The 14,527-nt window shown below is 43.7% G+C and overlaps 1 protein-coding gene across 7 annotated transcripts in view; it reads right to left on the reverse strand.

The window, feature by feature from the left end:
- Positions 1-14,527, reverse strand: part of PIAS2 (protein inhibitor of activated STAT 2) — a 29,489-nt gene that overhangs the window by 12,924 nt on the left and 2,038 nt on the right. For 5 of the 7 annotated variants that reach the window (XR_004167440.2, XM_031597083.2, XM_031597081.2 and 2 more), the window contains exons 1-6: positions 11,573-11,723; positions 6,557-7,031; positions 5,084-5,168; positions 4,446-4,496; positions 4,233-4,323; positions 7-141 (exon numbers count right to left, since the gene is read on the reverse strand). Coding sequence is in view for 6 of the 7 variants with exons in the window: in XM_031597083.2 (XP_031452943.1) it covers positions 7-141; positions 4,233-4,323; positions 4,446-4,496; positions 5,084-5,168; positions 6,557-7,031; positions 11,573-11,596 (861 nt within the window). In the remaining variant the exon portion in view is untranslated. Of the gene's footprint in view, positions 1-6; positions 142-4,232; positions 4,324-4,445; positions 4,497-5,083; positions 5,169-6,556; positions 7,032-11,033; positions 11,523-11,572; positions 11,724-14,527 lie in introns of those variants that run through there. The other 2 variants (XM_090132259.1, XM_090132258.1) reach the window with 2 other exon arrangements.

Here is a 14,527-nt window from a genome sequence, read left to right on the forward strand (position 1 = left end):
GCTTACCTTTCCAATTTCAGAAGCCCAGGAAATGGAAATTTGGTTTGGCACTGCTGATGACAACCTAACTAGAGAGGTTATATTCAAGGGGCGCCCAGGTCGCTTCTGTTCAATCCCATTTTTCGGTGGTGGAGCATATCCCTGTGAGAGAAAAAAAAAACAAAAAAACAGTGAAAGCATCACCTCAACAACTTGTTAGCTTTAAACTGATCTTCTTACACTGATCTGTGAGAAATAGGAAAGCCTTGAGGTTCTCCAAACTGGAGACTGAAGTAAAAATTCGTGAGAAATACCCGTCTTTTTGACAGTCCTTACTATACATCAACAATTTTCAAGCAATTTTAAAGAGTGCTGAAAAGATAAGAGTTTTGATCCAGGCAGGTTTACTGGAGATGTAAAGATCAGTGTTGATGCTTCATCAGAAAAAAAGTTGTATTGATGCTCCCCCCACACACCTAGCTTTGCCTTGCATTAATTACACAGAGCTTCATTAGCAGTCAGCTGTCATCTGTATACTCAGTGAACATGAGTTGTGCATAGCATATCTGGTACATGTGAGAGCTAAAAGGCTTTGCTGCTATCAGCAGAAGCACATTAAACTAAATACTTTTAAATTCTTCAAAACTGAAGAAAACCTGGACAGCTTCTCTCTGCAGTTTTATTTCATAGTTTATTTCATTTCTCCAATGGGATGAAGTTCAACAAGTGCCAAGTTCCACACTTTGGTCACAACTACCCCAGATGTCACTGTGCGCTTGGGGCAGAGCAGCTGGAAGGCTGTATGGAGGAAATGGAGCGTGTTCAGAGAAGGGCAACAGAGCTGTGAAGGGTCTTGAGCAGAATTGTTATGGGAAGCAGATGAGGGTACTGGGATTATTCAGTCTGGAGAAGGTGAGGCTCAGAGGAGACAACATAGCCCTGTACAACTACCTAAAGGGAGGTTGTGGCAAGGTGAGGGTCAGATTCTTTTTCCAAGAACCATAACAGGACATGAGGCAATGGCTTAAGGTTGCAGCAGGAGAGGTTCAGGTTGGATATTAGGAACAATTTCTTCTCAGAAAGAGTTGTTAGGTGTTAGCACAGGCTGCTCAGGGAATGGTGGAGTTATCAGCCCTGGAAGTGTTTAAGGAAAGGGTTGAGGTAGTACTTAGAGACATGGTTTAATGGGCAATACTGGTGGAAGGTGGGTGATCAGACTAGATGATCTGGGAAGTCTTCCAATCTTAAAGATTCTGTTCTGTGATTTCCTATATGTCACTAATTAACTCACTCAGGAGCCCTTTTGCTGACAAGCACATACTTCCAAGCAGAGAACACTTGTGCTTTGTGAAGCAGCACATGGCCTAACTGCACCTCATCCCGCAACAGTCACCACAAAAGCAAGCCAGTCCATAACAGGAACTCAGAGTTTATTTTGAGTTCAGACAGCCTGCAGTCCACTCAACTCAAAATCTCACCTTGCATCAGAAAAACACCAACCAGAGACCTGCATCGTGCGCAGAACTGACTGTCACATTTCATTCAGTTCAAGTGTTGTCCTACACTAGAAACTATCCAGGACCAACATGCTGAAAAGCACGTGTTTAACACAGTTAACACAAACATTCTCAGCATAACACTTCAAAACAAGAGTGAAAGAACCAAATTCTGAAAGTATTATCTAGAGTAACAGCCGGAATTGCTGATTTTAGCTACTTCACCAGAAATGGTCCAAGAGAGCACACAAAACATACTCCCCTGTTCATCTAATGATACTGGAAAGCAGTTTGGAAAACTCTTTTTAGTTTTCAGTTTAGCTAGCAGCTTATAAACAACAGTAAACCTTCCATGGGAACCTGATAAGAAGCCTCTTTGCAGAGTGCTCCCTGTCACACCCAACAGCACCACACAGCAAAGGTTCCTAAGTCACTTCGTCCAGTGGTAGCACAGAAACACAGGGTTTCAACTGCCAGGCCAAAACTGCAGGCAATAACTGCTGATCAACTCTTTTAAAGAGTTGCTTTTGCTGCTCCAGAAGATGAGTGACAGGAGCTACTAGGAATCATGCCATGCATGTTTTATCACAGAACATGGAGGCAGCAGATGCATAAGGACTGCTACAGTTTCACATTTAAAAGAAGGAATGATTTGTCATTCCTTCAAGTCAGATGTAACAACTGGAGTCGCTTATAGGATATAAATCCCATCATTTTCACAGTAGCAACAGAACCTTTTAGTGAGTTCCTAAGGACAAACACAGTGTCATTTTAAGGGAGGTAATACTGTACCAAACAATGCCAAGTTTCTTCCTGTTTGTCTCTAAGATAAAGTAAGGCTGCATTACTTCCAAGGGATCAAGAATGCAAGTTTCACTTTTTTAATTATTTTTTTCTTACTCTTTATTATTTCAGTCTTACTCTGTTGCACATATGCTTCATTTCAGTTAAGCTCTATGGTTTTCTTCCACAAAGCAAAGATTTTCAGGATTCAATCTTGTATGTCTAAAACACATCTAAGCCCTTCCCAGCTTTCTGTGACTTTAATACAGAAGCTTGCCTATCATAATCAGCATGATCTAACACTGTTCAGTTTGGTGGCCAATTCCAGTGGCTACCATTTGCCAAAATTATTCCTAAGTCTTCCATGCTTCTTGCAAGAACCATATCAGTAAAAACATGTGGACTCTGCTGTAACCAGAAAATGTATCAAAAGAACAATTAGCAAGAACAGAGCTGGCATCACTCACTAGTTCCCTACAACTACTGAGTTGGACAACAGTGATCTTTGAGGCAAAGAAGCTCTCTTACATTTTCTGAATCACCAGTGGGATGCAGACAGTTATCAAATAAACAGGTCAGAGGGAAAGAAAACTTGGCCAGAGCGCTCAGGCTGAGACTGTGTTAATAATTCACCTTACACTGAAGAAATAAGGAAGTTGCCAAGATGAGTCATTTATTCACTTTCTCATTTCATGTTTCTGTTGAACAGTCTGAAGAACTATGTGCAAAAAGAAACTACAGGATTTAGACCTAAAGCAAAGTGAGAATTCAAGATTATAGAATTTTTGCTATGACTGTGCCATTACACATAAAATGGATAGCATAACACAGCATCACCTGCTATGAGCTATACTAATAAGACTGAGAACCATCAAAGCTTGATATCTCCAGGATAATATCACTCAATTAATTAGGGTTGTTTGAAGAAAGACATCTTCTGAAGAAAGGAAGTCCTCCTATGTTCCTCACAGAACATAGTCTGTGTTTGACAAGAAAACATCTCAAAGAAACCCTTTTATAAACTGAAGACAGAAGAATAGTGATGCACTGGTTAAAGAAACAGATGGAAAAGGTGAGGAGAGTCACTTCAGCTGAGCAGAGGCAAGGAAACAGTCACAGCTGTATATGAAAAAGGGGACAGTTACAGGGCGAAAACAGGACATCTTAAACATACCTGACAATCTGATATGCCAAGAAAGTAGTATGCATTCTGAGATGAAAAGGTTTCACACCTTCACTCCCCATCCATGATTTTACAATCACACTGCTGAAAAACTCTGTGCTACTTTATCCATCCTACAGAACGGGTGGGGTATGGGTTTAACCCCTGTTCTATTTATCAAATTACTCATTTCAGTGATTTTTTTTTCCCCAAAAATGAAGAGTGCTTCTTTTTGAAATATTCTAGCCTCACAGTGACCCCAGTACACATAGCAACTTTTAAAGCACAAGACGCCAGCAAGCACAACTGCTAACAGGACCAGTAACTGCTGGTACCCTAGAACATGCTGCTCCTCATCCCTGTGATAAACACAGCTCTAACCAGAGAGATGCAGAGCTGCATGCAAACATACACAGAAGGTGACACTGTTTCCTTGTAACAAGAAGGAACTCAGGCCAACACACAGATAGATATCCAGCACAGTGAGGGATATCGCCAATCCAACCAAACTCAGCTCTATATAAGGGAGACTCCTCATGCACACACTGGTTTGTTTTTTAATTTTTTGAGTGTTAACTGCACAGATGAGGTTTGCTACAGGTGGCTAAAGCATAATTAAGCTGTGCAGTGGCTTTAACATAATTAATAGCAGCAATGGCTACCTCACCCAGGCATGGTTTGCACATTTGCTAGCATTAATGTCTAGGGAAATTGTAATGATAGCAATAAAGTGCTTGATCGTTTTAGCAAGCTAGCATTACAGAAACAACAGACAAGTCAAAGAAACCACAAATACATGCAAACAAGCTTACCGGCAATGGAAACAGCTTCCCATTTACTTTAATGCACAAACTATTAGGGTAATTATCTTCTTGAGGACAGCTTGTCTCTGCTAGGCATAACCTATAGACCCAGAAAGAGAAAACATTTTCAGTTGACACTACGTTCATGTGTCTCCACAAACATTAAGATTTACAACTTCTTAACTGGCTAACAAGCAGAAGAGAACACCATGAAAAAGATACCTTAGCTGAACTTGGACTGTGTAATCTCTCCTGCCCCCTGGCAAGAAGTCCCTATAACAAAGAGAAAGGAAAAGTACCTATTTAGACAGCAGTCACACATATAAGTGGTACACCTAAGTCAACACAACATTTTGTTTTTATTTTATTAAGTTATGAACAAATCTTACAAGTGACACCTCTGTTAACCTTCTTTAAGTTAAGCATGTCTTTAGAATCACCATCTTCTGTCAAGAGTTTATTGCTACTACAAAATATGATGCTGCCAGAGAGGGATGAAAAGCTAATTATTTTGGCTCGCACCACAGTTTTTGCAAGAACATGAATCCCAGGACAAAAGACAAAAGCAGCCTTCCATTTCTGCAGCCAGGAAACACATATGGGATAAAAGCTTACCATGTTTCTAAATAGTCACAATCATCTGAAACAGTAATTTTTAACTCCTTAGAAGCATCAAGTTTACCTCACCCACACATAAGTACTGTGCACAATAATTAGAGGAATAAATACAAGAGCTGAATCCATCTTGAATTCTGTGAGGATTATCATTCACGCTTGCAAAGTTATGGGATGCATCAAAAAAGTAACAAAAAAACCAAAAAAAATTCCCTTCCCACATTTTTGCAACACTTGCTTCTTACCTGGAAATACAGATCTCTCTGACCTGCTGAGGTGTCAAAGCAAAGATAAAAAATTTTTCTTGGAATCGTTGAATACTGCTCTGTACTAGAAAGAGAAAGAGACAGAAGAGGTTTAACAATGCTGCCTGAGGTCAATGATTAGAAGAGGTTCTGCAATTGAGTTTTTCCCCAAACAAGGCACAAGGCACTTATGTTCACAATCAAATTGCTGTTGAACAGCACGTAACTGTCAAGAGGAAGGCAAAAGAATAAGTAATTCATTCAGCCATATTCAGAAGGCTTAATATCACTTTACTCTTCAGTACTAAAGCAGCTTGGCAAGCTACGCTGTAATCTTTGGGAGAAGAAAGGTACCAGCAACAAAATGTAACACTGAATACTTGGAGAAAGAAATACCAGAGAGATGTTTACAACTATTTTATCCAACTACAGTAGGAGAATGCACACCGTGAGTTTTTAATGAGCAGCTGGAAAATTATTCCATGCAGAAACAGCTATGGTAGCCAAGTGCAAGACATGTGTACACTGCAACATTCGAAACCTCAGCCCAGACCTCACACAAAAAGAATGTAAGCCCAAGTGGAACAAATACACGCACCAAATCATAAGCATGACATACTGCGTGTATATTTGCACATGTTTAAAATGGAAATAATTTTGTTATTGAACCAAGTGTGGATCAGAGCTAAGCCCCACACCCGCACCTGTGCAACACAACCAAAAGCCAATTTTTCAAGGGAAAGATGAACTCTCATGCAGGTTATTTGTATCAGCTCTTTTTCTCAGCTTTAGAAATGCTTACGAAGAGCAAATGTTTCATTAAGGGAGTCACCATGTTACAGTTAATTTCTACTATTCTATTGGAAAAAGCGACCAAGGCTGGCAATAAATCTGGTTAACTGTGAGCCAATAGTTGCCACATTATCATCTTCCTGAATCCAGACTCCCAACACAAGAAAGACATGGAGCTGTTGGAGGGGGCCCAGAGGAGGATGATCAGAGGGCTGGAGCCCCTCTGGTACGAAGCAATATGGCTCACTTAAGTACAAGTCACTACCTACAATACTTAATTAAAAAACTGAAGCAGGGGGATGCAGACAGCTTGCAAAATGTTAGAAGTGTTTCTAAACTGTACTATTAAATCCTTATGGAATATTTTCTACTCCTTCAGGTAGGACACTGAATTTATCTTGAATTTCAAGACAACCAACTAATTTTCAAATAAATATACTCAAGAATGAGGTGCTTGAAGAAACTGAGATTGTAGGTTGTTGGGAAGAATTTTCTGCTGATCCTGACAGAGGTGTTCATCACTTGCATTAAACAAATTCCTCAGATCCACATTCTTCAGACCAAAAAACTCAAAAAAAGGAAATTCCCCCAGCTGCAAAAAGCAACTTAAACCCAGGCTTAGTGTCATAAGCAACAACTACTCCATGAATTAAGCAGCTTCCAATGCAATTAAACACTTACCTAGACTTGTAGGCTTTATGAGTACATCAAGCACATCATAAAAAGGCAAGCTCTTCAGCTGGACGTCGGGATGGACAGGTGGGATGGGAGGTGATGGCTGCTGCATTTCAAAGTGAGCCTTAGTGTCCTGAAGGAGCACAGAGCTGACAGGTGAGGAAGGAGACTGAGGTGTGACAGAAGTAGAAGGGAGGGGGTGAATGCCAGCAACAGCCAGGTCAGGCTCCACGGGAGAGGAACTGCTATCCAGATTGAAAACTGCAGGTTTTATAGCTGATAAGTCAGAGAGTCCTTCAATCGTCCTTGGGTAACGACGTCTATAGAGTTCTCGGATTTTTATCTGCACTGCTGGGCTGCAGCCACTCTTCAGTAAGTGCAGAGCCCTCATTAGGAGGTCATGTTTCCGTCCACTTTTATTACGCCCAGCAAAGCCCAACAATACTTGAAGTTCAGAAACACGAAAACTTGATACCATATTCTGGAAAGAAGAATCAACGTACACATCAGTGAGCCAACAGTACATAACAGTTGGATGAAATGATCATACCACTCTTTTCCAACCTTAATGATTCTACTATTCTAAAAATTCCTTTCTGAGAAGCACAGTGAAGTGCATCAACCCCCATCATTCTAGTTCAATCTCTGCAGCCTCAGATACTACCCACACACTCACCTACTGAGAGAGCATGGCTTGCTTAAAGCAAGGAAATCACATATCTGGGAAGGTTGAGTTCAATTAGAATACTGATGTTGAAGACTATTCACTTTGTTATCCAAGTTCCATGTGGAAGAGTGAACCATGAAGTTCACAAACAGAAAGATTCTCATACAAAAATAAAAAGAAAATATAACACTGCCCAAGAGAAAGCGCTCCTCTTCCTGTTTCAGTACAAATCAGTTGGTTGGCACAGACATCTCACTCCCATTTTTGAAAGGGAGATCTCTTTTCAGAGAAAAAAAAAAAAGCGAATTCTTCTTTGCTTCCCGGTTGCAATGAAAAGGTTAAATTCTGAAGAACACAGAATACCTGGCTTTAATATGGCTGTACTGTACCAATTCTGCACTCAAGGACTAACAGATAGAGGACAGGACATCAGGTATCAAGCAGGAGACGTTCTGCAATCATAATCCAGATTTAAGACCTGTTTAGTAGAGCCCTTTTAGCTGTTAATTATGGTCCAGTACACAATACTCAGAGTTTGAGGCACTGATTTTAGGAGATGTGTAAGTCTTGAAGGGCATTATTTTGTGTGTATCTTCCTTAATTGCTACAATACAGTTTATAACCATGTACTCCAACATGGGTCTGATCTTAACTAAAGACTGAACATGTGCTACAGCCATGCTTCCACCACCAACACAAGCTGCAACTCACTATATGCCCAGTTGCTTGCTCTTCATTTTCACCTTAACATCACTGCTGCTGAAAGCAGTGTCACATCCAGCATCAAGTGGCTTAAATCAGCTTTGAAGGAACAGAGATACTGAAGAATTTACTGAGAACTTCACACTGACTGCATAAATAGACGGACGAGTTCGACAGCACCATCAGCTCCTTCCCTCAGATGGAGACAGTAAGCGAGATTCTGGATCCCATCATCAGAATGCAAATGAACAAAATAATCCTTTACACTGAGATTAAGGAAATGGCCTGTCTTGCAAAATATTTATCATTAGCCTGACTGCTGCATTCTGTGTGTTCCTGTGCATTCCACCATTAATCAAGGTGAAATGTGCAGTCAATCATGCTTTAGAACAGCTAGCATTTTATGGGGAAGTTCCACAAAGCAGCATTTTGTTATGAGTTGGATTTCATTTAATTAGAAGATGCAGGCTGGCTTCAGTATTACAGTCAGCAAGATTTTAAATCAACACCTCCATTAAAGTGCTTGGAAGTATAAAAATTACATAGTTTTATCCACCAACGTTGAAATCTTGTATGTGCATTTGAAAGGAGACTTTGGCAAAAGTGACTTTCACTGGAAATAACCAAACAATGGCTTTAGCAACATTTTCCCCGCAAGACTGATGCTACATTCCCTCTAAGGCAACAGTAACCACAAGCATAAAGACACAACTAATCTCAACCACAATGTTTAGGTTATTATCTCCTTTACAGATACGTCAAAGCACTGCTTGTTATAACAACGTGGTTTTACAAAGCATAACATGGGTTTAGGAGCACTTCTAATCATGGTGCAGGGCAGATATGCAGCAAACGTTCCCAGATTATTTTCTTGTAGGGTTCCAGCACTGTTGCAGAAGCCTGCAGGCTAGCCATTAAAACGCTTTTCACATCACTGCATTAAGATGAGACACTCAAGTTGTGCCATATACAAGCCATCAATTTGCTCTTAAGAGAAGTTCTTTACAGCTGCACAGCCCAATAAAAAGCTTTTTTGACACACAAGACCACAGCCACTTTATTTTTATGGTCTCTTCATGAACACAAAATAGTTTGACAGAACTCTGAGAAACAGGACTGGACAATTCCACCATTTACGTGCTCCAGAAATAAATTTTTCCACCAAAACTCATACTCAGAGGTCATAAGAAACAAAAATCCCATTTTGCTTCTTTTTAAACTTCTTTTTAACCACACATTAACAGAGAACTGCATTTGTGACACCTTTTCAATTCAGTCTGCTGGTCTACGCTGGGCCAGAAATGAGTAACACTGCTAAGAAAGAGCAACTCGTGTCTTGGGATGGTTGAGGATTTCTGTAAGGACCCTAAACAGATAAAGTTACACTAGAAGCTGATGTAACCTCCGTATTACGGGGAATTTTGCTTTGGAGCAGCTTCAGCCCAGCTCCTATATCACACATCAGAATCCTCCAAAGCTGGATGCACCTCATATGACAGTGAATGCAAGTATTTACTTTGGAGGTGTCCAATGTGCTCAGGTTCCTGAAAGCAAAGCTTGACACATTCCATTGCAACTCCATTTTTTAAGCACTGTAAATTACTTGGCCTCATTCTTCTCCCCAGTCACTGTATCTCAGCATGATCATTAGTTGTTAATTATTCTGCACAAGAGAAACTTCAATTACCATAATAAGCCTCACTGGTCTTAAGTAACTTCACATACACAAAGCACAGAAAAAGTGAAACACGGATACAAAATAACCTCTGATAAAATACTGTTAATAGTTATCATAATATATACTGTTAGTTAATACACTGAACGTTAACTGTAATCTTCTCTCAATAAGTTGTAAGACCATATTTCCATCTCTTCTCCTAAAACGTCTTTTCTGAACAGCCATGAAGCTGATCACGAGTGTCACACAAATTGCTTCTGGCAGAGGCTTATTCATTTGCCTATAAAGAGGTTTTGTTTTCCTTAAGATGAAGCAAACACATCACTTTCAAGTACAATCAAATAGCAGCTTCAGTCAGATTCTAGCATCTCCTAAAGCAGGGAGCAGCAAGAGCTCAAGGTGAGCTGAAGTTCCCACCACAGGCCGATGCTATTAAAGAAAAAAGTCCTCTCTCGTCTCCACAGCACAAATCCACATCCAGCTCTGCCCACAGAATCTCTTCAACATGTATCAGACTGCCCATGAATGAAAATTATAGAAAAAGGTTAAGTTTAAAAACTCATCCATGAGAAACAAGTCTAGAAGTTCTCTCTCCGACCAGAAGGAAAGCTCCGCCTACCACATCAACTCAGCAATGCCTTCATATTTCAGAAAGCTGTCACCTACACTACTCAACAAATTACTAAATCACCTAACTTCAACTACTAATTAATGGAGAGTTCAGTCGTGATAACTTTTCTCCCCAGATCTAAGGGTGAGCCTTGCACCAGAGATTTTCACCAAGATTTTGAAAAAAGGGGCCTGTGGTTCCAGCTATTTCTGAATCCTTGACAAACGCACAAATTTCCTGAAGGTCTGAGGTAACAGCAAGTTCCTCTGCATCTGCTATCTTTCCCTACACAGTTAGGAACCTCTGCATCATAGCTCCCCTAAAGTTATATTCAGGGAAACCAGAGGATGACAGGCGTGGCACTAATTGATACTGCAGTGAGAATAGGGAAATGCACTTTTCACTCTCTCTAGAAAAAAAAAAAGATAGATTTAAGAAAGAATTGTGACCTCCTGCCTTTAGGAAGGCCTTAAAAACCAACTAGAATAAATCCAACTCAGCAAATTGCCCTACTGAGCCTTCCTAAGGTGGGCAGCAATCACAAACTATAGGAAACCTCCATCAGCGTGACAGAAGAAAACAATACTGCCACAAAAAGGTCCCACGTGCATATCCATACCGCAGCACCTTCAGATTGCTCCTAGAGGGTGGGAAAAAAAAAAAAAAAGAAAAAGAGGAAGAAGCGTTTGGATGAAGGAAAGCAAGCTACCCACATCAGCGCCCGCTGCCCACGCAGACAGCCACACGCGTCCCATCTCCAAAAGAAAAGGGACTTAACAGCAGCAAAGGCCTCAAAGAAAAAAAAAAAAAAGCCCAGACAACCAACCGTTCCTCATCTCTGTAACAAACAAGTCCGCGTTTCTCCATAGGGCACCGCTGCACTCCGACAAAGCCAGCCGGCGCTCCGTGCCCGCTGCCAGCGGCTCAGGGCCGGAAGGGGCCCTTGAGGACAGCGTTTCCTGCGAGGAAATACTGGGATGCGATTATTTATTTATTTGTTTGCTTGTTTATTTATTTATTTCTCCTTCTCTCTCCTCCATTTGAAGGAGATCAGCTGAACGCCGCCAAGCCAAAGCCTTTTTTTTTTTTTTTTTTTTTTAAAAGGCGTTACGACGGGGGCGCAGCCACAAAGCGCTGTCATCCTGAAAAGCCACGCAGCGCCCAAGCCTTGAAAACGTCGGGAATTGAAAATAATAATAATAATGACAAAAATAATGACAATGAAAAACAAAAAAAATGGAAGGAAATAAAAGCAGAAGGCCGCGTCTCCCCGCGGGCCCAGCCCTCAGCCCCCGCCCCCCAGGCGGCACCGTGCCTCGCCGCCCTTCTGCTCTCACCCCCCCCTCAACCCCCCCGCCTCCTCACCCGCAGCTCCTCGAAATCCGCCATTTTCTACGCCTTGCCGCCCGTTCCGCCGCCACCGCCGCCGCCACAGCCGGGCCGCGCCGCCACCATCGTGCGCCGCCGCGCGCCCTCGTCACGTGACCCGGGGGGGGGGGTGGCGGAGGCGGGAACTGAGCGCCGCCTCACGCAGCCCCGCGCTTCAGATACGGGAGGGAAAAGGGGCCGGGGAGGAAGCGCGGATCGCTTTGTAATTGAAAGCAGCGTTGTCGTTTGTGTCACGCTGATGGTGGGATGCGTTTTGTGTATCGGAAAGGACAGAAAAACAAATATCTGTGGAGAAATAAGCATTGAGGTGCAGCTGAGAATACTGTTTTCAGAAGCACGGACAGACCGTTAGCAGGTCACAATAATCTCTGATTATTGTCAGCGTTATGGTCACAGCGTTCAGTGCCCTTGGAATCCAGGCCACTAAACCAAACGGATTTACTGCCACGAGAATCATGAAGTCACAGAACCAGGGTCGGAGGAGAGCCCTGTAATCCTCACTCAGCACACAACCCCAAAGAGCACCAAAGGATCTTTAGGATTGGAAAACACCTTCAGGACCCCTAGCCCACAGGATCACAGAATGGCCTGGGATGGAAGGGACCTCAAGGATCATGAATCTCCAACCCCCTGCTACACACAGGGCCACCAACCTCCACATTTCATACCAGCCCAGGCTGCCCAGGGCCCCATCCAGCCTGGCCTTGAGCACCTCCAGGGATCACAGAATCACAGAATCACAGAATCACTAAGGTTGGAAAAGACCTATAAGATCATCCAGTCCAACCATCCACCTGTCACCAATGGTTCTCATTAAACCATATCCCTCAACACAACATCCAAACGTTCTTTGAACACCTCCAGGGTCGGTGACTCCACCACCTCCCTGGGCAGCCCATTCCAGTGCCTGACCACCCTTTCAGAGAAGTAGTATTTCCTAATATCCAGCCTGAATCTTCCCTGGCGAAGCTTGAAACCATTCCCTCTAGTCCTATCACCAGTTACACGAGAGAAGAGGCCGACCCCCAGCTCGCTACAACCTCCCTTCAGGTAGTTATAGAGAGCAATAAGGTCTCCCCTGAGCCTCCTCTTCTCCAGACTGAACAATCCCAGCTCCCTCAGCCGCTCCTCATAAGGCCTGTGCTCCAGACCCCTCACCAGCTTTGTTGCCCTTCTTTGAACACGCTCCAGGGCCTCAATGTCTTTCTTGCAGTGAAGGGCCCAGAACTGGACACAATACTCAAGGTGCGGCCTCACCAGAGCTGAGTACAGAGGAACAATTACTTCCCTACTCCTGCTGGTCACACTGCTTCTGATACAAGCCAGAATGCCATTGGCCTTCTTGGCCACCCGGGCACACTGCTGGCTCATGTTTAGCCGAGCGTCAACCAACACCCCCAGGTCCATTTCCTCTACACAGTCTTCAAGCCATGGATGGACGGGGGCATCCACAGCCTCTCTGGGCAGCTGTTCCAGCACCTCACCACTCTCACAGCAAACAACTTCCCCCTGACATCCAACCTCAATCTTCCCTCCCGCAGCTTCAAACCATTTTCCCTTGTCCTGCAGTTATCCACCCTTTCAAAGAGTTGATTCCCCTCCTGTCTGTAGGCTCCCTTTAGGTACTGAAAGGCTGCAGTGAGCTCACCCCACAGCCTTCTTTTCTCCAGGCTGAACAAGCCCAGCTCCCTCAGCCTGTCTTTGTAGTGGAGGTGCTGCAGCCCCCTGATCATCTTTGTGGCTCCTCTGGACCCTCTCCAACAGCTCCCTGTCTTTCTTGTTCTGGGGGCTCCAGACCTGGACACAGCACTGCAGGTGGGGCCTCACAAGAGCAGGGTAGAGGGGGACAATCACCTTCCTGTCCCTGCTGGCCACCCCTCTTCTGATGGAGCCCAGGATCCCATTTGCTTTCTGAGCTGCAAAAGCACACTGCTGGCTCATGTTAAGCTTTTCATCCATCAGAACCCCCAGGTCCTTCTCTGCAGGGCTGCTCTCAAGGACTGCTCCTTCCAATCCGTATGGATGCCTGGGATTCCTCTGGCCCAACTGCAAAACTTTGCACTGTGCTGTGTTGAACCTCATCAGGTTCACCCAGGCCCACCTTTCAAGCTTGTTGAGGTCCCTCTGAATGGCATCTCTTCTTTCCACTGTCTCAACCACACCACTCAGCTTGGTGTCATCAGCAAACTTGCTGAGGGTGCACTCGATTCCCCCATCGATGTCATTGATAAAGATGTTACAGAGCACCTGTCCCAAGACAGACCCCTGGGGGACGCCGCTCGTTACCGGCCTCCACCTGGACATGGAGCCATTGATGACCACCCTCTGTCTGCGGCCTTTCAACCAGTTTCTTATCCATCGAGTGGTCCACCCATCAAATCCACATCCCTCCAGTTTGGAGATAAGGATGTGGTGGGGGACCGTGTCAAAGGCCTTCCTCAAGTCCAGGTAAATGACATCGGTTGCCTTTCCCTTGTCCACCAATGCCATCACTCCATCATGAAAGGCCACCAGATTGGTCAAGCATGACCTTCCTCTGGTGAAGCCATGCTGGCTGTCTCAGATCACACGCTCATTCCTCATGTGATTAAGCATGTCATCCGGGATGATCTGTTCTGTGATCTTCCCAGGCACAGAGGTGAGACTCACCAGCCTGTAGTTCCCTGGGTCCTCCATTCTCCCTTTCTTCTAAATGGGAGTGACGTGACCCTTCCTCCAGTCATTTGGGACCTCACCTGACAGCCACAACTTTTCAAATATGATGGAGAGTGGCCCAGCAACCACCTCAGCCAGCTCCTTCAGAACCCTGGGATGCCCGTCATCCGACCCCATAGACTGTACACATTCATGTGTCTCATGACCAGTCTCATGAGGCAGTCTCGGACTTGCTCTGCCCTTACAGTAGGGGGGATTTACCACCCACACAATGCC

This window comes from Phasianus colchicus, chromosome Z (genome assembly GCF_987193195.1).
Source record: "Phasianus colchicus chromosome Z, bPhaCol1.hap1.1, whole genome shotgun sequence".
Taxonomy (NCBI): Eukaryota; Metazoa; Chordata; class Aves; order Galliformes; family Phasianidae; genus Phasianus; species Phasianus colchicus.